Below are 25,102 nucleotides of genomic sequence, written 5' to 3'. Positions count from 1 at the left end.
TGAACAAGTTAAATTTAAGACTTTTTAAGACCTTTTTAATACCACCTTATATGAAATTTAAGACCTAAACCTGTAATGGAAATAGATATTATATTACATGCATATGTGATACTTAATGTGTTTAATGTAAAAAGTAAACAAAATTTCATGGCTGTCATAAATTAAATTTATTACTACGATATACAGTGAACTTTCCATATCAGCAGATACTATTCCACACAAAATATCCCCATAAAAGTACCACTAGAAATATCTGATGTAAAAAAAAAAATTCTGAAGCTATTTTTTTTTTTTACTTTTGAAATGTATGCGTACCTTTGAAATTTATTTTATGAATTTATCAATAAATTCTAAATGTCTGTTAGCAGTGAGATTACATAATTTACACTGCAAAATTAAAAGTGAGATTAATGTTTTAAATACATTTATTGATTTATAAATATATATATTAGAAATGTTATATAAATACTGCGATTCTGTCTGAAGACGCAGTAACTTCCACAGAGGGAAAAAAAATCTACAGTTGTTAGCAACTGGCCTTAGCCAAGCCCTATATTCAGTTTTTCCAAGCCCAGTATCGCTAAACTTGCACTTCCTCATAGCTAAAAAATTAAATCCATTTGATTTCTGCGGTACAATCCGAGAGAGACTCGCGCCAATAACAGAAAGCTGATTGGCTATTGCATGCTGGTCTCATTTGTAGTTTAAATTCAGCTAATTATATTTGGAATAGTGAAATAAAGAACTACAACACCACGGAAACAACAGAAAGAGAATTTAAATGAGCATTAGAGGTAGCGTTACATGGACATCGGAAAAATAAGACCTGTGTAAAATTATTTAAGACCTAGAACAGCTAATTTAAGACTTTTTAAGGCCTAAAATTTTGATTTTTAAATTTTAGACTTTTTAAGACTTTTTAAGACCCCGCGGAAACCCTGTATAAAGCTTTTATTCTCCCAGAAAACTGCAGGGAAGCTTCTCTTTCGAAATGCTTTTTTTTTTTGTAGACAACTGATTTGTAAACTATTCTCATTACAAACCTGGGAAGATGTTTGGCATATAATGGCTCATCCAATCAGAACTTAGAGTCTGAACTATGCATTTTAATATATAGTAAAGTATAATGACAGCATAAGTAACAAAACAAGTTCTTACCTCTGACAATGAGTCCAGCAAAGTTGGAGACGCCAGATCCTCTCTCCGATTGGGTGACGCAGCGGTACAGATCTTGGTCCTGACTGGTCACTTCTCTCAGTCGGAAAGAGGCCGCAAACTTCCTATGGTTGATGTTTTTCTTCTCCGCCACTGGGATGTCTTCTCCGTTACGCCTCTATATATGACAACATGAGAGGTGAAAAAATAATAAACAGATTGAATCCAGTCATCTGCCCTTATTATTCAACCAAACACACTAGGGGCACTATTGCACATCTTCTGTACAGAAGATTCAAAACACAAGTGAAGAAGAAACCGAAACAACAGATGCTTCCACATGTGATCTAACACAATCGTCAGACATAAAACAGCATCAAAACCATAGATATGGACAACTGTGTAACGTTATGGAATAAAATATCGACCCATGAAGAGGTAATAATGACTGTCAAGCTTTGGGGTGTTGATCAACTTCATCTACGTTTGGTTATCATCAATAGTCTTTATGTGCAAAATGTTGTTAATTTATTTATTATGAAACCTACCCATATTCAATTGTTTATAAAAAAAGAATGCATGAAGCTCAAATAAAATGTTTTGGTTTACAAGCAAATGCCCTGTTTTTTCTTTTGATGTTTTGTTCAGATATTCAACAAAATATATACAAATTAATACCTTAATAGGAACATAGTAGTACACTTAAAGTATGATACGAGTATACTTGCAGTATAATACTACTAAACTATTAGTTTACTCAGACTATACTTAAGTGTACTAAAAATGCATAAAAAAAGGACTTAGTAAACTATCAGTATACCTACATGTTTGCTTTTAGTATACTTGCAGTACAAACTGAAAACATAGATGTAAACTAGTTGTGTACTAAAGTTATACTTAAACGTATACTTTTATATACTAGAAACTGGGCCAGCTTAGTCCCACAGAGTATTGAAATAGTACACTTAAAAGTATACTACTAGTACTGTACACTGATTTTTTATACTTACTATATAAAGTATACTTAAAAACATTCTTGAACTAAAATAAACTTCTCGTTTCTGTAACCATGATGTGCGAGCATCCCAAATGTTTACAAACCTATAATTGCTCTATTAGATAACCCAAATGCAGAGATGGGTCTTCATTTCATAAGGCCATGCTGTGACATGAGCAGAAGTGAAAGGTTTAGGGTTGTTTGGGTGGGATCAGATGCTCATGAATGTTGAAGCTCCAGTGATAGGCTTGAGTGAAGCCGTGACGGACGGCGGTCAGTGTCACAGGCGATCTGCGCGAGTGAAGTGTGAGAGCGTGCGCTGCAGACCATCATTCATTAGCCTCTTTAACACTGCCGTCTCCTATTAGTCAGAAGCGCTGCAGACACCAGCACTTGTTTGCTCATGTATCAGAGGAGAAAAGGTCACTTCTCCTACACACTTTACCACCCCGTCAGGCACTTCCTCTCGTTCAATCTTCCGCCGCGTCTCCGGCTCACTTTGTCTTCTCGGAAAGTGAAGGCCTCTCATTAGTTAATCAAAATCAAAGGTCAGCGGCAGGGCTTCACCTCAGCGCGAGATACAAAAACCCCGCTGACGCTGATATCATTAGGAGAGCGGGATTTTCCTTCGGGATGAATAAAGTGGGTACATTTGAGGGGCGCGAGAGGAAACGGCGTCTCTGTGACAGGCTCAGTTTTAATGAAGCGAGCGTCTCTCTCCAGCTGCTTGATTAGTAATTGTGGTTATATATACACCCGTTGACCATGAATATGGCATATAGTTTGCAAAACTGATGCAATCCTTTGACTATTGTGAAATCAAACTTAAAAACAGCAGAATTGTTTGCTCCCGCACATCCTGAACTTGACATTCCCGGCCAATTAGGGTGAAGCTCGTCTCGCTGAGGGCTTTAGTCTGATCTAAAGCGCGGCTTGTGTTAAAACACTTTCTGAGCTTTAGCTCAACGGTCCTTAACTGACGGGTCACAACCCAACAACCAGTCACAGCTTCTGTTTTGATGGGTCACAGACAGCAGGGGGAAACAATACCCTTGTGAAAAAGAAGTGCACTTCATTGTTTTAATTGTAGTGGACTTCAAGTATATTTTTAATATTTTTAAACTGGACTTATAATAATAATAATAATGAAATAAAAGTGCACTTAAATAACTTCAAGAGAGACACTTTCAAGACTGTTCATTTAAAAAGTGCACATTGTAAACGTGTTAAATTTAAATTTTGCATTAAAGTAGATTTTAAATCTTTTTTTCTTAAGGCGAGACACTGCAGGTGAATAGGGTAAAAAAAAATTATTACAAGTTTTCTAAAATGTTAGGTTTAAATATGCGAATGAGCCATTATTTAATGAAATATGCCATTATTTGCATACATTTTTTAGTACAAAAATCCAAAAACTGGATGAAGTTTTTTTTTGGCATATTAGAGTCAAAAGTTTTTACAAAGGGAACTCATTTTTGTCAGTCCATAATTTTAGAAAATACTTAGAACAGACAGAAAACACTATATTTTCAAAATTCTGGGGGGAATAAAAAGTTGTATATAATCAAGCTAATTATATATGAACAAATCCCTCTGTAAAAATCTTCAGGTCATAGACAGAAATAAAAATGTAAAGTGCTACTGAAGTGGAGATTTATGACTCAGTGTAGTAGAAAAAAAAAATCATTTTGAGAAATGGGATTTAAAAATATTAATTGTAATTGAGATATAGAAGAATACTATAAAAGAAACACTTAACAGTGTTTTTTGGATGTTTTCTTTCCACTAGTCTGAAAAAACACTTTATGAAAAAACAAAAAGCCCAAGATCTCAAACTTGACAGATGCCTGAAAAAACTGTTAAGTGTCTCCCCTTAATAATATGTTCATAAAATACTAAAGCAGTGTGTTATTTTACGTTTTAAGCTACTATATTTTAAATATACTAAATTGCAACTTCATCAAATATACAAACATATTTCATTAAATTATTTAGTTTACTATAAACATGTGTCAGTACATTTGGCAGTTCACTTATCCCTATTTCAATAACAACAGGAGTAATTATAAAATTACATATAAAAAAGTCATACTTAAGTGGGTCAAAAACACTCCAGAGTTAAATACATTGCATTAAGTTAGCAAATAAAGGGGCACAAATGAAAATAAAAAAGTTGATGGTTGCCAAAATAAAAAATACTGTGGAAGTCAATAGGGACCAGAAACTTTTTGGTTACCAACGTTCTTCAAAATATCTTCTTTTGTGTTCAACAGAAGAAACTCATATAGGTTTGGAACAAGTGGAACTCTTGAGTACTCTTTTTAAAGTTTATTAAAGTGTACTTCTTTTTCACAAGGGTAGATGTTATAGCCAAACAAACAGACTTACCTATTTTTAAAAGGCAGGACAAAACACTTCCCATATCATTGGTATTAACATGAAAGATTAAAAATAAACTGCAGTGTGAATTTCACAGGCAGTAATATCATATTTGACATTCAGTCTAAATCCAGCAGATGCAGGATGTGTGCTGGTTTAGTACAGGTGTGTGGGTGGGTGTTTGTTCAGACTGTCCCACCTGCAGCCAGAGTTTGTTGTTGACGGCATCACGGACAGTGGCGATGCACTGGAACGTGGCATTCTGTCCGGCATTCACCTCCACATCCCCCAAACGCAGGAAGTGAGGTGATTTATCTGCATTCCAAGGAAAAGACAACAAAACATGACATTATAGCTCTTAAATACGATAATTCTAAAGGTAACAGTAACACACCCAGAACAGGCACATTGAAGGAGAAGTTCACTTCCAGAACAAAATTGTACAGATAATTTACTTTGTCATCCCCCATGACTTTCTTTCTTCAGTCGTCAAGAAATTTTGTTTTTTGAGCAAAACATTTCAGGATTTCTCTCCATACAGTGGACTTCTTTGGTGCCTCTGAGTTTAAACTTCCAAAATGCAGTTTAAATGCAGCTTTAAAGTGCTCTAAACGATCCCAGGCATGGAAGAAGGATGTTATCTAGTGAAATGATTAATTATTTTAAAAGAAAAAATGCAATTTAACCAGAATAATTTAACTGGAATTCGCATAGCATGCAGAGCTAGACAAGAGGTATATTAAAAAAAAAAGTTTGTTTTAGAAAATAACCAATCGTTTCGCTAGGTAAGACCGTTTTTCATTGGCTGGGATCACTTAGAGACTTTTGAAGCTGCATTTAAACTGCATTTTGGAAGATTAAACTCAGAGCGCCATAGAAGTCCACTATATGGAGAGAAATCCTAAAATGTTTTCCTCAAAAAACATCATTTCTTTACAACTGAAGAAAGAAATACATGAACATCTTGGATGACAAGAGGGTTAAATTACTTGTAAATTTTCAGTAGGCATTCAGCATTCAGTAGGCTGCTGGCTACAGGTTAAACTGATGGTTTATTATTGCATACATGGTTTATTATGATGGTTTATTAATACATATTATGCACTGTGCCCTTGATCATTGCTTGAAATCATGTGTAAGAAAACTAAAAGCTGAGTGGCTATTCACATAAACTGTAGCAGGAAGGAAACGGACAGAAACATTGAGCACCTACAAGTTCAGTGGCATCACTTCTTTTTATTATCTGATTCCAGATAATTCCCCAATAAAGAGTTGTGATTCACGAACCAAACCAGTCGCAACACCTTCCCCCATCTGGCTCTGAAAGTAAAACTACTTGTAGATTGTCCCTCTCTGTCAGTGTTTCATTGGCTCTCTTTCTCTCTAGTTTAATTAGACTGAGTGTTCATTTGGCAGATCTGTGGTTAGAAACACACAGATCTCATGCATTTTAAAAGTACTATGGGACAATGCATCCTCTCCAGTCCAACCAGAATATTTACTGACAATAACACATAGCCACCAACATTTACATTTCAGTTGGAGCTCTACAAGCTTATTTTACAGGCAAAGAAGTCATCCAAGCATAAAACAAGTCATTTACATACATACTTTTATAGATAGAGATACAAAAATCGCCTGTTTAGAAATCAAAATATAAATCACATCTATAGCTTTGGACTCATCTATATGGCTAGTCCATCCACCAGTTCTCCATTTACATTATCCAAGTGACATAGATTGCATTCAACACCTTGCACACTTAGAAAAAAAAAGTACAATAGCTGTCACTGGTGTGGTACCTTTTCAAAAGGCACATCTTTGTATCTAAAGGGTCTGCATTGGTCCCAAAGTGATCCCAAAAGTGTGCATATTAGTACCTAAGAGGTACAAAAGTGTACCAACATTAGCAATGTTTGTTTTGATTCATGTGAAGAAATATTTCCAAGGTGAGATGGTTTTTGAATTTTAAGGACACAGAGAAGCTTATTCATGCTTTTATTTCTTCCCGTCTTGACTATTGTAATGCCTTGTTTTCTTCTTTGAATCATCATCATTTATCGTGTTTACAATTAGTGCAGAATTCTGCAGCCAGATTATTAACACAAATATTTCATCATATTACACCTGTTTTAGCTTCTTTACATTGGTTACCTGTTCATTATAGGATGGATTTTACGATTTTATTATTGACATATAAAGCGTTAAACAGCTTAGCTGAACTTTTGAGGCTGTACGAAACAGGGAGGTGTCTTAGATCTTCTATTAAAGAACTGCTAGCAGTTCTGAGAACTAGATTTAAAACTAAAGGAGAGTAGAATCTGAATGTGTGACTTGTACGCATGCTTTTAGTAGTGTGTAATGTCTTTTGTGTATTTTTTTTAGGTTTAATCTTTTTTTGCTTCTTCATATATTGTGTATAGCTCAATATCATTGTGTTTTTATATTTTGTAGCTTTAAAAAAGTATATAAATAAAATTTTATTTTCTTTTGACAATTCCTCCACAGTGACAGCTTTTGCATCTTTTTTTCTGAGAGTGTGCAAACTACTGTCAGGACTTATATAGACACGCAGTGGAACATTAGTGACAAAAACTGCAGAGAGTTTACCTTTCAGATGCAAAATTTAGGGAAGGATCATTCAGATCACTTAAGGTGATTTTTAAGGTGATTTGCGCCATTATTTAACACTTAAAAAGCATGTCTAAAATGTTTAGTAAATCTGGACCTAAGTCAGTTTTGTTTTCCCTGGGAATTAAACCATACTGAATATAGCTACAGAAAGATCTAGAATGCTTTTTCCAAACCGCTGATCCTATAGAGTATTTAGTTTGAATGGCCAGGATCTATATACTAGTATACAATCTAAAAGTTGACTAAGGAGGATCATAGAAAATAGTCTAAAATGCTAAATATGACAGATTTATTACTATGCATGTTTAACTTACATACACATAAGTGATCTAAAAAATTAACAAATGCTGCAGTATGTTTCATTTTAGCATTTCTCCTCTTCTCTAGCTTGCTTCTTAATCTTGTCTAATAAACCTGGCATTGTGTATTACGACTGTTGACTAATTGCTTTTCCCCTCTTGCTTTGAGTAAAAGCATTTGTGATAAAAACTGCAGAGAGTTTACCTTTCAGATGCAAAATTTAGGGAAGGATCATTCAGATCATACAAAGTGATTTATTAAGGTTTGCGGTAGTCAATTTACTGGTATTTGCACCATTATTTTAACACTTAAAAAAGCATGTCTTAAATCATTGCACTTGGTAGATTTCTCGTGCTAATTTGCCATGTTTAGTAACTCTGGACCTAAATCAGTTTTTGTTTTCCCTGGGAATCAAACCATACTGTTTGAGATACAGAAAGATCTAGAATGCTTTTTCCAAACCACTCATCGTATAGAGGGTCTTTTGTTTGAATGGCCAGGATCTATATACTAATATACAATCTAAAAGTTGACCAAATTTACTAAGGATCATAGAAAATAGTCATAAAACACTAAGTACGACATATTTATTACTATGCATGTTTAACATATGTGACTCTGGACCACAAAAAAAAAAAGTGTCATTTTTTCAAAATTGAGAATTAATAAATAAGATTTCTATTGATGTATGGTTTGTTAGGATAGGACGATATTTGGCCGAGATACAACTATTTAAAAATCTGAAATCTGAGGGTGCCAAAAAATTCAAAATATTGAGAAAATCACCTTTAAAATTGTCCAAATGAAGTTCTTAGCAATGCATACTACTAATCAAAAATTAAGTTTTAATATACGTACGGTAGGAAATTTCATGGAGCATGATCTTTACTTAATATCCTAATGATTTTTGGCATAAAAGAAAAATCCATAATTTTGACCCACACAATGTATTGTTGGCTATTGCTACAAACATACATATTTGACTTAAGACAAGGTTTTGTGGTCCAGGGTCACATATTAACTTATATAGGCATAAATGATCTAAAAAAAATAAACAAATGCTGCAGTATGTGTTTCATTTGAGCATTTCTCTCTCATTCCTCTTCTCTAGCTTGCTTCTTAATCTCATTGTCTAATAAACTTGACATTGTGTATTACGGCTGTTGACAAATTGCTTTTTTCCTCTTGCTTTGAGTAAAAGCATCAGCTAAACACATAAATGTGAATGAAAAAATAAATTAAATATAACTCTGCCCAAAGCGTCAGAGAAAAACGAATAGTGTTTGTGTTTTTTAGTGTGATCAGATGATCTTTACAAGTCCAGCAGAAGCAGGTGCCAGTCAGTATAAAGCTGTATCTATGAAAGCCAAATATTAGTTTAATACAGGAACACATGACTAGTGTTTCTGATGAGCTGCCCTCAAAATAAATGCTCTTTTACTGCAAGAAAACACTCTCCAACACAGCAACACAACTGCTGTACAACAAAGCTCCTTCAGCTTCCTGCATCATCTTAATAAGATGTCATCCGTGATCAGCGGAAGCTTTATTAGCAGCGTTCAGAGGGAATATAATCCATGTTGCGAGTGGCAGTAATCCCTGTGCTTCTGCGGACCAGCTGTTAATTGGGAATACCTGCTACGTGATCAGGGCTCAGCTCAGCAGATGAGACAGACAATCCACACACGCACAGCACTAACCAGCAGAGACGCTTCTCTGGATGACAAAATATTAATCACTTAAAATTATATGTACATTGCTGGCATTTGGAGTGCTGAAGTGCAAGCGTGTGCAGACCGTGCCTTCACTCGACCCCTAAACGCTTCACGCTAAATGCAGTACTTGACATGTAATAAGGGCTAATTATATATCAGAGACTGCGTAGGGCTCGGATGTGTCAGAAAGGACTTATTTACTGTTTGTGGTAATACTGCCCTCTCTGATCATTTATTGATCGTGCTGTTCTTTACTGCTGATGTGCCTATAAAAACACTCATCGCTGCTGATATGACGCTCATGTCGATATTGCTCATTCCTTGAAAATATTTCACTCAAAGGATCATTTCATAGTGATACTCGATATTAAATGGTATCTGTATGATTTTCGTACTGTGTAGTGCAAACGCTTTAAAACAGTCTGTTGTCAGCATCTGCTTAACATTAAAGATCAAACTGCTTTTTTTCTTTACTAATATATACCACAAATATTTTATGCATGCACTTATCATCATTCGTGTTTATGCTCACCAAGGCTACATTTAATTGATCAAAAATATAATAAAACTGTAATATTGTGAAATATTATTACAGGTTGAAAAAAAAAATTCTATGTGAATATATGTGACCCTGGACCACAAAATCTGTCTTAAGTAGCACGGGTATATTTGTAGCAATAGCCAAAGATACATTGTATCAAAAATTAAAATGATTGATTTTTCTTTTAAGCCAAAAATCATTAGGATAATAAGTGATCATGTTCGATGAAGATACAGTAAATATAGCAAAACTTAATTTTTGATTAGTACTCTGCAATGCTAAGAACTTCATTTGCACAACTTTAAAGGCGATTTTCGCAATATTTAGATTTTTTTTTGCACGCTCAGATTCCAGATTTTCAGTTGTATCTCGATCAGTGTTGGGGGTAACGCATTACAAGTAATGCAAGTTCTGTGATAATATTACTTTTTCCATGTAACTAGTAAAGTAACGCATTGCTTTTTAACTGACAAGAAAATATCTGAGTTACTTTTTCCCCTCATTTATTGATTAAAAGCTCTCCTGTCCCCATGCTGAGAGAAATTGTGAGTAAAATGTTACTTTAGTTCTAGAATAAATGTGAACATGCAAAAATTCATCTCACTCACTAAAAAAACAGACACAGTATTCTTCAAAATGAATAAAAACAGTGAAATTCAACGCAAACCTGCAATAATTAAATATGTTAAATATTACAAATATCCATTATGTATTTAATCCCATTTTATTAACTGATGTCTTTACTGCTGACCTTCGATGATCCAATTCATCCATCCTAATAAGCAAAAATTACTCAAGATAATCTAACAATTGTTTTCCTTTTTTTAACGCTGAAGAGTTGACATTTTTTCTTCTGCGGTCTACTGTACAGATGTGAATTTACTTTTCTCTAAACCTGAGGCTTTTGATGTCAAAAGGCTTTTACATTTGCCAAAAATAGAACTTTTTACATTAAAAACAAACAAGCAAGCCCTGCCCAGATTTAAAAAGTAACGCCAAAGTAATGTAACTTTTTTAGGGAGTGACTCAATATTGTAACGCATTACTTTTAAAAGTAACTTTCCCCAACACTGTTTGTAACGCAAATGTCTTTACTGTCACTTTTGATCAATTTAATGCGTCCTTGATGAATGTATTTATCCTTCTGACCCAGTTTAACTAGCACAGTGAGCAATATGTCCTACAAGAGTTGTAGGAAATTACAGTTGCCTTAAATAATAGGGACAGTCCTCCTGAGTAACCCGAGGTTATATCTCTTACACAAGGACACAGTGATAATAGTCTGTGGGGTTTGAACCTTTTTAACAGTCTAGAACTTTAACTACTAGACCACACCATCCCAAACAATAAAACACACACACTGTGACTCACCGCATGGATAACTGAGCACCTGGATGTCATCAATGGCAATGAAACCTCTTCTGCCATTTGTCACCTCTGCCTCAAATATGACCTGCACAGAGAAACAGGAAACAGGATGTGTGTTAGATGAGCTGCCACTCATTCACACCGCTGTATCGAATGAATGAATGCATGAATGAATGAAAAGAGTTTCTATTCTGTGTTCTATTAAAGAACATCTCTATTATTACACTACACTTCGCCTACTATCATTGTGAAAAAGAAGAGTGTGTAATTATATCGAAAGGGCACTTGTAGTGTACTTCAAAAAGTTAATCTTTTAATAATCTTTCATCTTTTGTTTTGCACATATTCTGATGTGTTGCCAAAAATACTAAAGCACATCTTTTTTATCATTTTAACTGTAGTGTGTTATTTGATATCACATGTTAAGTTAATATATTTTAAATGTACTAAAGTCCAACTTCATCATTACAAATGTGTGATTACAAATACTCGTAAAATATAAATGACATTAAAATATATATACAGTTGGGGTCAAATGTTTAAATCCACGTTTGTCTAGCATTTTTGTATATTTGAACCTTTTCCAACAATGACTGTATGATTTTGAGATCCATCTTTTCACACTGAGGACAACTGAGGGACTCATATGCAACTATTACAGAAGGTTCAAACACTCACTGATGCTCCAGAAGGAAAAAACATGCATTAAGAGCTGGGGGTGAAAATTTTGAACAGAATGGAGATTTTGCCTGAATATTAGATTTTTTTTTTTTCATTTAGTACTGCCCTTCAGAGGCTACAGAAGATAGGTATGATTCCCAGAAGACAAAATAGGTTAAATCCAAATCTTCAAATTCAAAAAGTTTCAAAGATCTTCAAATTCAAAAATTCTAAAAGTTTTCAAAGATCTTCGTGTTCAAAAATTCAAAAATTTGAACTGTATGTTTACCAGTTTAGACCTGTAGCTTAGACATTTCATTGACAACAGAGTTATGAAAATATATTAAATGTACTGAAGTCTACTAAAATCCTACTCATTAAAATGCAAGTCAATTAACTGTTAATAATGATAAGTATGCTAAAGTGCACTTCTTTTTCACATGTGTAACCTAATTCTCTTACACACGCCATCTGTTAACTGCTCTTGGGTTGTTAAACAGCTATTAAACTGCACCGTCCAGTGACATTGTATCTCAACAATAACAGTAGTTTTTGCGACGAGGATCATGTTTAAATGTCAGCGGTGAAACAGACGAGTCTTTGTGTCCCAGGCTCTGGTTCAGCTGCGTTCAGAGATCAGAGATCGTCTCTGTTTGTATAAAAACCAAGCGCCAAATCTCATTTTGTTAATCTTGAAAGACAAAACAGATTTTCACAAACCGTTGCTCATTTCTGGGAGGAAAAAATAGCTTTTCAAGCAAACGCCCACGGACAGCGTAATTGAAAATCCTGTAAATGGCGAGGTCAGTCTTAGGTTTCTTTTATTGAAGTCAAAGCACGATTGAATAGTTGAATTCGCTCTGTATTCTGCCTCGACATCAAGGTCTGGCTTTTGTACAGCGCTTTCCAAATGAACCTTTAATGTCGTGCCCTGGCGTCAAGATCGCAGAGATCCAGCCTCTGAGCGCTAAGCCTGCAATCTGAAAGTGACCCAGTCGTATCAGGCCAGGTCCGGCTTTCAGACGGAGGAGAAGCCATTTCAATTAGAGCCACGGCCATCTGCAGCCCGTGTGAGGGAATATTAACAGTGCTTTTCTTTTAGCAGAGCGTCGTGGCCCTTTAAACTGATCTCTATTAAAATGCCTCTGACATTTCCAAAGCAAATCTCAGGCCCGCTCTTGGTCAGTAATGCTTACGAGCCGATTATGATGTAAATCTTCAAAAGTGTTCTGGCTGAATGCCGTTATACAGCCGCAGCTCTCTCTCTCTCTCTCTCTCTCTCTCTCTCTCTCTCTCTCTCTCTCCTGCTGCAGGATTCACTCGTACAGTAATTCTGCTGATCAGGCATCAGTTATGAATAGTCTCTTACAGTCCAGCACCAGTGTTACAATAGTGAACAGCTCTGATCTGTGTTTCATCACTAATGGTTACAGAGTTGCAAGCCATTTAATCCAGCCAGTGTTGCATTGGTATGACATCTGGCAACGCATACCTAAATATTTGTTTTTCATCCCTCTTAACCAATTATTGTATAATTATTGGGAACAAAAAAAATATAAAATTGTATGTCCACAGAAAGCACATTAAATGTAAGTAAAGTGTCTGCCTTTAAGGTTTCAAAAAAGTTTTTGGAGAATAAAATGTCAAAATTTGGTTAAATTAATGTTACATTGTCATTTAGCATAACACGATATTCATGTAAAAATCCAAACAACATGCTTATTCTGACTTGTGCATAGACATTAAGATGTCCACGTTTTACAAAATGTACAAAAGTGATTTTATGTCCATAGAAAGCACATTAAATGTAAGTAAAGTGTCTACTTTTAAGGTTTCAAATTAGTTTTTGGAGAATAAAATGTCAAAATTTGGTTGAATTAATGTTAGATTGTCATAATAATATTTACATAATTCAAACAACATGCTTATTCTGAATTGTGCATATTAAAATATATAAAAGAATAAGGGAGCATATTAAATTTTATTGTGTTTTAAATGAGTAAAAAAAATGCTTACTGACAAAAGTGGCAAATTTTTAAAATGTAGAATTACAATCAGTGTTTGGGGTGAAAGTAATTCATCTTTTAATATGTCATAAATTGATTTTTGTTGTAAATATGCCTGACAAGACTGTTACACTGAATGACATTTTAGTGGGTGTCTTCTGTAAATTAGGGAAAAATGTGTGATATTTATTTTTGGTTTAGAAAAACAGAAACAAAAATGCAATTAAATTAAACAGAATTGTTTTGGTAAAACAACAACAATTCAAAGCAGTATTACAGTTGTTGCTTAAACCCTTCTTTGACCCATATATTTATATCCATATCATTTATATTATATATAAATATATTTAATATATAAACAATAACATATTTTTCTTAAATATATACATGCAGGTATACGTATTTTTATATACATTATAAATATACACACATACATTATGTAAACAAAAACTTTATTTTGGATGCAATTATTTGTGATTAATCATTGCCCAGCATTAAATTTAATATTATCTTATTTAACAAAAAATAAAAAATAAATAAATAAATATATATATATATACATATATATATATATTTTTTTTAAAAAAAATTTAAATTATTAATTAAGAAAATATTAATTATTAGTTAATAACACATTTATAAAAATAAATAAAAACTTGACAAAAAATGGCAATTTTATTTCCAGATTTCCATGGTTGTGAGACCTTGTGGTGTGTGTGTGTGTGTGTGTGTGTGTGTGTGTGTGTGTGTGTGTGTGTGTGTGTGTGTGTGTGTGTGTGTGTGTGTGTGTTTAAGATCAGAGAAGACGACTCAAAGACTCAACAGTGTCTCAGCTGAGGAAGCGGCTTTGGCAAGAGTGAAAATTGCTGAAATGAAAAGAGAAGAAAAGAACATAGGATGAAAAAATGAGGTGAGAAAAAAGAGAAGAAACAGAGGGAGATATTCTGGGACTGGCGTGACATCCGGCACCCCGGCAATTATCCCATCAGCCCCGGACAAAAGCGGCTCTGAACTGGAGATGTGCACGGCTAGACACTTTCAAAACCATCAGCGGGCTGCCTGAACCGCCAGTCCACTTAAAACACCCTGAATAATCAGGCTGGTTCTGAATAATGAGGCTAGTCAGAGTGTGAACAGCGTGAGTCATGCTGAAATTTCTGAAATCACCGTACAAAGCAGTCGACTCCACTAATCGAGTAGTTGACTTTTATGACTAGAGCAGCAACGAATGTTTTGTGTTAACAAACTCAGTGCTGTGAATGCAATCCTCTCAACACACTAACATGTTAATGGCATGTAACATGACTCTTTGCTAAGATGTATAAAATCAGTATCAGCCAATAAAAGCAATTATGCTAACTGGCCGACGGCTGATTGCTTAAAAACAGAGAAAGTTTTCTCTGAGGATCCAAAAACAGTATGATAAAGCACATCACCGCTGTCACTACTTGACATGTCACGTCAAACACACATGTGAACCGCACACACGCATGCAGACTGATCCACGCGTGCATTAACAAGCAGAGGTGCAGAACACACAGATAGGACAAAAAACAGATAAGCTTGTGCTCTATTTCCTTCCACTTCTCTCTCAATTTATTTGGAACAAGAATATGTGAAAAATCCAACACTGCCAAAAGGTATTAGTCACATAACCTTAATGATAATAATGATGATCCAAGTACATGGACAGACACGCAGAAACTGATAGATGAAGCTACTAAAAACAGAAATGAACACCGTTTTAATGGTAGTTCTGTTATGTTTCCAGGTTACATCAGATATATTTATGAGCGTTTGTGTGGAAATACATGCTCAGCGAAGATCTTCACATGCAGAATTTAACAGCTTCAATCTTGACATGTAACACATTTAATACTGAAAAAGTTTCATGTTTTAAAGAGTTTAATCTCGAAAAAAAAAATCTAAATTTTAAATGTTCTAACTTTAAGATGATTTGTTCTGGTTTTAGATTTAAAATCTTAATTTTTGTTGAGTGTATGGCAAGTTTATTCTCAACATATATTTTCACACTATACTTCTTCCTTAGAAAACACAAGGTATCATTGAGACCCTATAACATTTCTGAAAGGTAATCTTGACTGAGACCTACTTGTGTGTGTGTGTGTGTGTGTGTGTGTGTGTGTGTGTGTGTGTGTGTGTGTGTGTGTGTGTGTGTGTGTGTGTGTGTTTGCCCTGTCGCTGAGTTGACGGCAGATCGGTCTGGATGAGGAAGCCTGCAGCTTTGCTGTCAATCAGAACCTCATCGTAAAAATACACACATGCACACACACACACACACACACACATACACACACATCACTATCTGCAGACATCTATCATCCCACCCTTAAGGCATGCTACACACATACTAACACTGTAAAAAAAAGTCTAAGCACAGCACTTGCTGCATACAATATAAATGTGATTTAAATATGTTTAGATTTTGAGTAGCGATGAAGCTCAGAATGCTTGTGTTTGGACTGCATCATGTCTAAACACCCATTACTCCCACAATCATCCATCATGTTTCTATTGAACACATAAATGACTCTTCAGAGCATTAAATTATGAAACATTGATTACATCTGAAGCCCTGCATGTACCACAATCAATATCGCTTAAGGCTGATGACTCACAACACACTTAAACACACACACACACACACACACACACACACACACACACACACACACGACACTCTCGGACTGAAGAGGAGGAACATTATGATGAGAGAGAGAGAGGCCGAGGGAGAGAGGTGGCTCTCATTTTGTTGTTTTCCTGCAGGAAAGCCACCGTGAGTCTCGAACACAGGCTGACAGTCTGGCGGATTGTCCTGGTGAAGGACGGCCAATGAGAGCATCACAGACATGATGACTGTGTGTCTGCATGCAGGAGCACATGCGCAAACAAATTCAGTGTGGTGAACTATATCACTGAAGAGTAAAACAAAGAGTTTTAGCACTTTACTATGTGGTTTCTAAGGTGTTCAGGGTGGTTGCTAGATGTTTGCTTGGGTATCATGGCTGGATATTGCATATGTGGGCCCTATGATTTCTGCAATGCAGAAAATGTGGGCAGAATCATGGAATCCAGTCATAAAAATGGCATTTACTGTGTGAATTTGGATGAATAAATCAAAAGTAGGGTTATAGAGCTCATCAAACTTTGATATGGACTAGTGTCTTTGAATATTAACCCCTTAAGTGTTTAAATCTTTTAGTGGTCTCCTCCCTTAGTGGCTGGAGTCAAGTGTCATATTACAAAATGCATTACAGTCTCGAGATTCCATATTTAGTGGTTCATATTTTTTGATAGAAGTAAAGAAATGTAGACATTTGTGACAGAAAGAAATGCATTAAAAAATCAATAAAGATTTTGATGGTGCCCAGTGGCTGTCTGTGGTATAACACCCTAAATAAAACCTCACAGGAACCTCACATTTTTTCTATCAACTTCAAATTTGGAACATAACTTATTGAGACATAAGACTTTAATTTTATAGCAGTATTTTGTGAAATATTTATTTTATATAAAATAAAATAAAAAATTGGTACAGTGCAATTTTCTTTACAGTAAATTTAAACTTTTATAACTTTTTGATACATTAATATTTTGAAACGATTCCACTTCTGCAGTATTCTGCAGATTGACTTCCTAAAAAAAGAGTCCAACCTTATTGGTCTGTATTCCAAAGTGTTAATGAATTAAAAGAATTGACGTTTGGATAGTGCACTTTCATGTCTATGTTCAAAAACATGGGGGGGAGGGGGTGAAAAGACATTTCAATTGATTCAACACTTTATTTTAAGGTGTTCTTGATACAGTGTAATTATACATTTAGTTATTCAGTAATATCAATTAACTACATGTACTTACTTTATGGTTAGGGTTAGGATTGGGGTTTGGCGTAGGGTTACTTGCATGTAATTATGCATAATTAAGTGTTATTATAAAAGTAAGTACAATACATGTAACAAGCACACCTTAAAATAAAGTGTGACTTCTTCTTTTTTATTATTAAATGCAATTATTACAAGGGAATCCAGAAAAAAAATGTAACAAAATACAGAATTAAAAACAAAATGAATGAATTAATGAATGCAATAACATTAACTAACATTAACTTCCAGGCCAAAAGGGGCTGAAAAAAAAATTGAAATCATTAAAATTCTAAAAATGTAATATAAAAATAAATAAATAAACATATTTCACATGGCCCTACTTAATAAGTGTGTCACTTGTTTTCATTTAAAACAACAACAACACACTTGATTTGTGAAATCATTCATTTCTGGAGCTAAAACTTAAGGTCAATGCATATGTTAAAAAATAAATACAACCTCACGCTGTGTCAATCATGTTTGCACACTGCCTCCAAAACTTTTGTCCGTCATAAAAAAAAAATAAAAAGTGTAGATCAGGTTTGATTTTCTGTGTTTTTGCATCCGTAGCAAGCATTTTGATAGGAAAGGATGATAGATACAAAGCATGCAAACATTTCAGACTCAGTGTGCAACGACCTTAAGTGTTAAGATAGTGCTAGTGACTTAAAAAGGATTAATTACAGTATCGCTGAGAAAAACTACAACGCAAACACACAGACAGAAACAAACAAACAAACATACATTCACAGTTTCCTCTTCCTGTTGGCATCATTTCACCAGATATTGAGCTGGGTGCTCTCATCTCTTCACCTGTCAACAGCACGCGCGCACACATTTGCATTGGCTGTGCTGATCATTACCACAGCTCTGAGTAAACAATGAGAGCAAGGAAAAAGTCTTATTGATGGCAATGTGATGCGTGGGGTGCGTTTTTTATTTATTTTTATTTCAGGGGGCTCTGTCAGCGAGCGAAGAGCGATATGTCCTTCATCATTTGGAAAGACGCGTGCCGAAATGTTTTTCCTCCAGAATAGACGTCCTCCATTTCAGCCCCTCCGCGTGCCAAGACTCCAGCGTAACGACGGCCCATTAGGGGCAATATATTCCCGCTCCGCAAGCAGCAGATCTATCAAGCCCAGGACTGGAGGACAGTTCATCTCTCTCTAGCAGTAATGTCTCAGTTTTGATTGTAATCTGTCAGTTCTCGCTCTCTGAGCTTTTGGAGATCACCCTGAAGCCCAGTGTCTGAATGCAGCGACAGCACTATTTCACAATGGATCCTCCATCTCTCTCATCAGCACCGGAGGAAGTGATAGGGATCCGATTGAAGACAAAAAAAGACTTACACAGAAAAAGTCTCTGAGTGACTGTTTCTAAACATTGTTTTAACATGATTTGTTACTTGAGAAGTATTAAGATTTCATATCACATCAAGAGATGTTTTCAGATATTGTTTTATTGTAATTTATCATCTTGACTTACTTGTAATTCTATATCTCCACTGGCATTTTTAATCAACTGTTTTGACCATAAACCTAACAAAACTTCTTGACCACAAAAATGATTCTCTTACAGAAAAGATGTATACTTTATTAAGTTTAGTAAATTAAATTTCATGTAAAATTGAGTAAAGTTCAAATATATTTAACAAGAAAAAATAAAGGTGCTTCACGCCATAGAAGAACCTTTTTTGTCTAAATGGTACCATAAGGAACTTTTAACATCGAAAGAACCTTCTTTGTGACAAAATAAGATTCTTTAAAGAAGCTTTTGACTGAATGGCTCTTTGTGGAACCAAAAATGGTTCTTCTATGGCATCACTTGAAGATGAAGAATTTTTAAGAGTGTATGTTATGTAGTAAGTATACTACTAATAATAATATGCTAGTAGTACTTAGAGAAATAAATTGGCCAATTTTTTAGTTTATAGCTATAGTTTAAGTGCATATACAGTAACAGTACAGACCAAAAGTTTGGACACACCTTCTCATTCATTTGGTCTGTACTGTATATTTTTCTGTTTATTAAAGTTTTTACTCTACATTTGTGCAGTTGTCAGTGGGTTAATGATATTTTTTAAATATATATAAATTAATAAATATATATTTTTTTAAATGGGTTTTTATACAAAAACTGCTTTTTTATGTAAATTTCACTTTATAAAAAACCCACATTTCTAACTTTAATTCATGGGGATAACATGGATAATTTCACATGGTTTAGTGTAAGATTTTTGCCCATCTTTTGGAAAATCCAGTTTTAAAAGTAAAAAAAAAACCAACTACAAATAACTTTTACCAGTAGGTGGCTGCAGAGCTCCACTATTTGCTATTTGACCACCTGAAAAATATTTTTTCACAAGTTTTTCAGTTGAATTCATATCTACAGTACAGACCAAAAGTTTGGACACCTGAATGAGAAGGTGTGTCCAAACTTTTGGTCTGTACTGTATATATATATATATATATATATACTGTATATATACACACACATTTACTAACTACATTCTTCTACCTCACTTTTAACTTTATGAAAGTACATTTTAAGTATACTCTCAGTAAACTACTAGTATGATGGTTTATATTACAAAAATACTTAAGTTAACCTAAATAAAACTTCATCCCAGTTACGGTTGAATATTTGTGTATGATTTTTTTTTTTTACATTAAAATATACTACTAAGATTGGTTACTAATTTTTATACTTAAAATATACCTTTAGTGATATATATATTACAAAATAAGACTTGATGTTTTGTGTTAATGTCTTGAATGATATATTCTGGTAATGGCTTATAATAGGCAGTGTGAACCAAGTCTGTTACAATACTCTCACACCTTGGAGAAATTGCCAATAAATTCAGCCAAATCTTTCTTTGTTTCTGTGTGGGTTAATAACACTGTGTACAAAAAAAGATCAAGTCCAGTTCCATGCAAGTCTTAAATTACTGCTATTCTACCTCAAACATTTATGTTTATAAAACAATATATAAAACATGCATATGCATATTACAAGATTAAGTACAAGTATAGGCCAAATACTTTAGAATTTTCAGCATACACTCTTAAAAATAAAGGTGCTTAAAAGGTTCTTCACAGCGATGTTATAGAAGAGCCATTTTTGGTTCCACAAAGAACCATTCAGTTAAAGAATCATCTCTTTCTTACCTTTTTATAATCTAAAGAACCTTCTTTCACCACAAAAAACCTTTTGGGAAACAAAAAGGTTTTTCAGATGTTCTTTATGAAACCATTTATACAAAAAAGGTATCGTGAAGCACCTTTATTTTTAAGAGTGTACTTGTCAGCATAGGTCAAGTTACTTTTTATTTATTTATTTTTGAAATTAGCGACGATGGCACACTTGAATCAACATCTTTTTGTAAGGGTAGCATTGTTTTCCTGATTGTGTGTGACCCTATCAGAGTAGCCCTGAAACCCGTCCGCTGAAAAAAATGAACCTATAGACCTGAGTGCGGCCAAAACGGTGAAGACCGTACAATAAAAGCCCACATTCAAGCACATTAAATCAGCTCAATAGAGTAAGTGTGTGTAATCAGCCTAATGACTTTAACAACATGTCATTATCTGGACAGACAACAGCAAAACACACCATTCTTCAGCTTACTTCAGACTTACAGACTAAACAGACAAAAAAACGGTTTAGTGAATGATAGCTTACAATTTATAGTAAAATAAAATAAACAACATATGTGTTTTGTTTGTTTGTTTTTTACATTTTGGGGTGAATTCTTTAGAATAGTTAGAACTCATAGAATTTCACACAAACTGCATGAAAGGCTGTAACATTGAGTTCTCCTGTGAATGTGATTTATCACAATGTTACTTAAACCTCCACCTCACAATGGCATGTCCATGTGAAAAAGCTTAAAACAACACCAAATGTCTGTATGTTAAGCTTAAGGTAACGGAAATCCCCACAATGATATGAATACACACATATGTGACCCTGGACCACAAAACCAGTCATAAGGTTAAATTTTACAAAACGGAGATGTATACATCATATGAAAGCTCAATAAATAAGCTTTCTATTGATATATGGTTTGTTAGGATCGGACAATATTTGGCCGAGATACATCTATTTGAATATATCTAGAATCTGAGGGTGCAAAAAAATCAAAATACTGAGAAAATCACATTTAAAGTTGTCCAAATTAGGTTCTTAACAATGCATATTACTAATCAAAAATTACATTTTGATATATTTATAGTAGGAATTTTACAAAAAATCTTCATGGAACATGATCTTTACTTAATTTCCTAATGATTTTTGGCATAAAAGAAAAATCAATAATTTTGACCCATACAATGTATTTTTAGCTATTGCTACAAATAAAGACTTAAGACTGGTTTTGTGGTCCAGGGTCACATATGTGTTTGTATTTCTCACCTAGACATACAAAACAGCTTGAAAAGCCTTAGTTGAGAAGTATTTACATTGAAAAGTGTTTTTAAAGACACCAAATAATGTCTTCAGTCACTTATGTATTCAAAAGTTAAATCAGCGCTAGAGAAGATGCTCTCAAGAAAACACAAAACGCTGTGTGTTTAAGTTGGGGAAGGTTGGTAAAGCTGAGTGACATATTCTATAGAGATAAGATATTCTTCTGTACTATGTACAGAGGACATCCACACATTATACACTTCCCCAAACACTCATATAATAAAACACACACACACAGGAGTCCGTACACTAATCTGAGCTTCTGAGCACCTATAAATTACTGCTATGCTGGACACAAGATAAACCAGTGAGTGTGTGTTTGTGTGTGTGCTGACCTTGACTAAATGTGAGCTCTCAACACTATCACAAAACACCTCCACACACAGCTTTCCTCTAAATCACTCCCCTCACACCTCCATCTGAGCCCCTGAGGGATCTTCTGCCCTGAGGGATCTTGTTTTGAGAGAAGGTGGGAAATCGGCATTCACACGGAGCTGTGAACCCTGGCAAAGTGCGAGACCTTCTTTAACCAATGACTACAGGTGCACGATATAGTGCTGCTCAATATATTCCTCACTGAAGGTTGGGGAAATTGAATTATTATTGATGCAGATAGTGGAATTACAGGCAATAACTTTAGCAGAACTGAAATAATTAAAAGTTTGAAGTGTTTCAACCATGAAAGGCATGACTGTGCATCATGAATATAAGAACAAATGTGACCCTGCACAAGGATATAATTGTAGCAATAGCCAAAAATACATTGCATGAGTCAAAATTATCGATTTTTCTTTTATGCCAAAAATTATTAGGATATTAAGTAAAGATCATGTTCCATGAAGACATTTTGTAAATTTCCTACTGTAAATATATCAAAACTTAATTTTGATTAGTAATATGCATTGCTAAGAAATTAATTTGGATAACTTTAAAGGTGATTTTCTCTGATTTTCTAGATTTTTTGCACCTTCAGATTACAGATTTTCAAATATTGTCCTATCCTAACAAACCATACATTAATGGAAAGCTTATTTATTCAACTTTCAAATGATGCATACATCTCATTTTCAAAAAAATTGACCCTTATGACTGGTTTTGTGGTCCAGGTCCAGTCATAAGGTTACATACATACATGCAAAAATGAGATACAGGTATATACATCATATGAAAGCTCAATAAATAAGCTTTCTATTGATGTATGGTTTGTTATGATTGGACAACATTTGTCCAAGATACATCTATTTGAAAATCAGGAATCTGAGGGTGCAAAAAAATCAAAACACTGAGAAAATCACCTTTAAAATTGTTCAAATTAAATTAATGCATATTACTAATCAAAAATTACATTTTTATATATTTACAGTAGTTTTTTTTTTTTTACAAAAAAATCTTCATGGAACATGATCTTTACTTAATTTCCTAATGATTTTTGGCAAAAAAAGAAAAATCAATCATTTTGACCCATACAATGTATTTTTGGATATTGCTACAAATATACCCCAGCGACTTAAGACTGGTTTTGTGGTCCAGGGTCACAATTATACAGGCCTTCCTTTAGAGCAATAGTCACCAGTTCCCAAAATGTTTCATGAATTTATGGGGTTATTTCAAATATTACATCATAACACTAACTACATAAAATACTGGGCTGTGCACAAGTACTCTGAAGTGACAACAATTTCTTTAAAAATATTGAAGAATTTCTTAAGAAGATTAAGGAACATTCTTACAAACTTCTTAGATTTCATCAACACATTTCTTATCTCTTTAAGTTCTTTTCTTAACTAAACACTTCTAACATGTCACCAAATTAAAAGGCTGTAGTTAATATGTATGTAAAATCCAGATTCTATATTTTTTGTCAAGTGAGTGGTTAATTAAATAGTTAATTAGGTAGATGCTTTAGTTGAGAGGGTTAAAACACACACACACACATTTCTACTGATGACACACATTTCTGTTTGCGTCCTCAAAGAAGATTACTGAGGAACACATCATAAGCCAGAGAAACCACAAAGGAACATCAATGTTATTTGGCTTAGAAGAAATAAAAAAGCAGAAAAACAACTTCTTCTCTCAAGTTTAGCGATATTCAATCATTCATGAGAACTGAAGGATGACCAAAGGAACACGTGCGTTAACTCATTCCCTTTGACAACATTAACGCAGACGGAGTTCCTCAAACGCCTCAGTTCTGCGCTCTGGCGTGATTTCTGACAATCTGACATCAAATAATGAAACGCATCTAAGGGCAGGTGTCCAGCTCATTAAGCGAGTCCGTTTGACGTGGCGACTAACGATCCGATCTGGGAAGTGCGGCGCTCTCGAGGGGGATGCGGACGCCCTCGGGAGATATCAGTGGAAAAAACAAAACCAAAGTGAATCAGGTCTTAAGCTAAAATAAACTGGACTCCAGCAACAGATTTGACTCATCAGTGGCTAATTAAAGAGGACAAGAAATAACAAGCCCACACCAGGCTTTAGAGATGGACTGCGAGCGAGAGAGAGACTGTAATAAAGGGACGTAACATGCCTGGACTCATTAGAAGGGACACGTCTCCGGGGGGTTTGGAGGGGCAGCAGGTGGAAACTCTATACTGTGAGAAATCAAATCGAGACATGAAGAAACAAGCCCCTCTGATCCATTAGCTCGTCTCGGAAATATCATGCAATATTAATCACAACAGCACCGCCTGAATCCTCCGAGCGTGACGTGCAATGCGCTCGAAGGCCGGCGGAGGCGTCTAACCGAACGCTCCCCGCAGGTGTGTTTACATTTAGGGCTGATAAAGCAAACAGACGGCCACTAGAAAGACTACAGCTCACCTACTGCACCCTAAACATGTGGAAAGACCATATGAATATCCTGCATGACAAACCTGTATCATCACGTTGTTTAAAATTCTGTCTCTCACACCGAAAGACAGACAGCAGAGCGAGACAGAGGGGAGATCAGTCAGGACTCCCAATTAGTCTGAACACAGACGGAGGCT

General features: G+C 34.8%; 1 protein-coding gene across 16 annotated transcripts in view; it reads right to left on the bottom strand.

The window, feature by feature from the left end:
* ptprk (protein tyrosine phosphatase receptor type K) overlaps window positions 1-25,102 on the bottom strand; it is a 222,837-nt gene that overhangs the window by 128,603 nt on the left and 69,132 nt on the right. For all 16 annotated transcript variants that reach the window (XM_073817108.1, XM_073817107.1, XM_073817113.1 and 13 more), the window contains 3 exons: window positions 11,093-11,174; window positions 4,731-4,846; window positions 1,159-1,333 (listed from right to left, as the gene is read on the bottom strand). In XM_073817108.1, the coding sequence (XP_073673209.1) occupies window positions 1,159-1,333; window positions 4,731-4,846; window positions 11,093-11,174 (373 nt within the window). The remainder of the gene's footprint in view (window positions 1-1,158; window positions 1,334-4,730; window positions 4,847-11,092; window positions 11,175-25,102) is intronic.

Source organism: Garra rufa, chromosome 13 (assembly GCF_049309525.1).
Source record: "Garra rufa chromosome 13, GarRuf1.0, whole genome shotgun sequence".
Lineage (NCBI taxonomy): Eukaryota > Metazoa > Chordata > Actinopteri > Cypriniformes > Cyprinidae > Garra > Garra rufa.
Note: the sequence above shows the minus strand (reverse complement) of the source record. Positions and strands in the feature narration are given on the sequence as shown.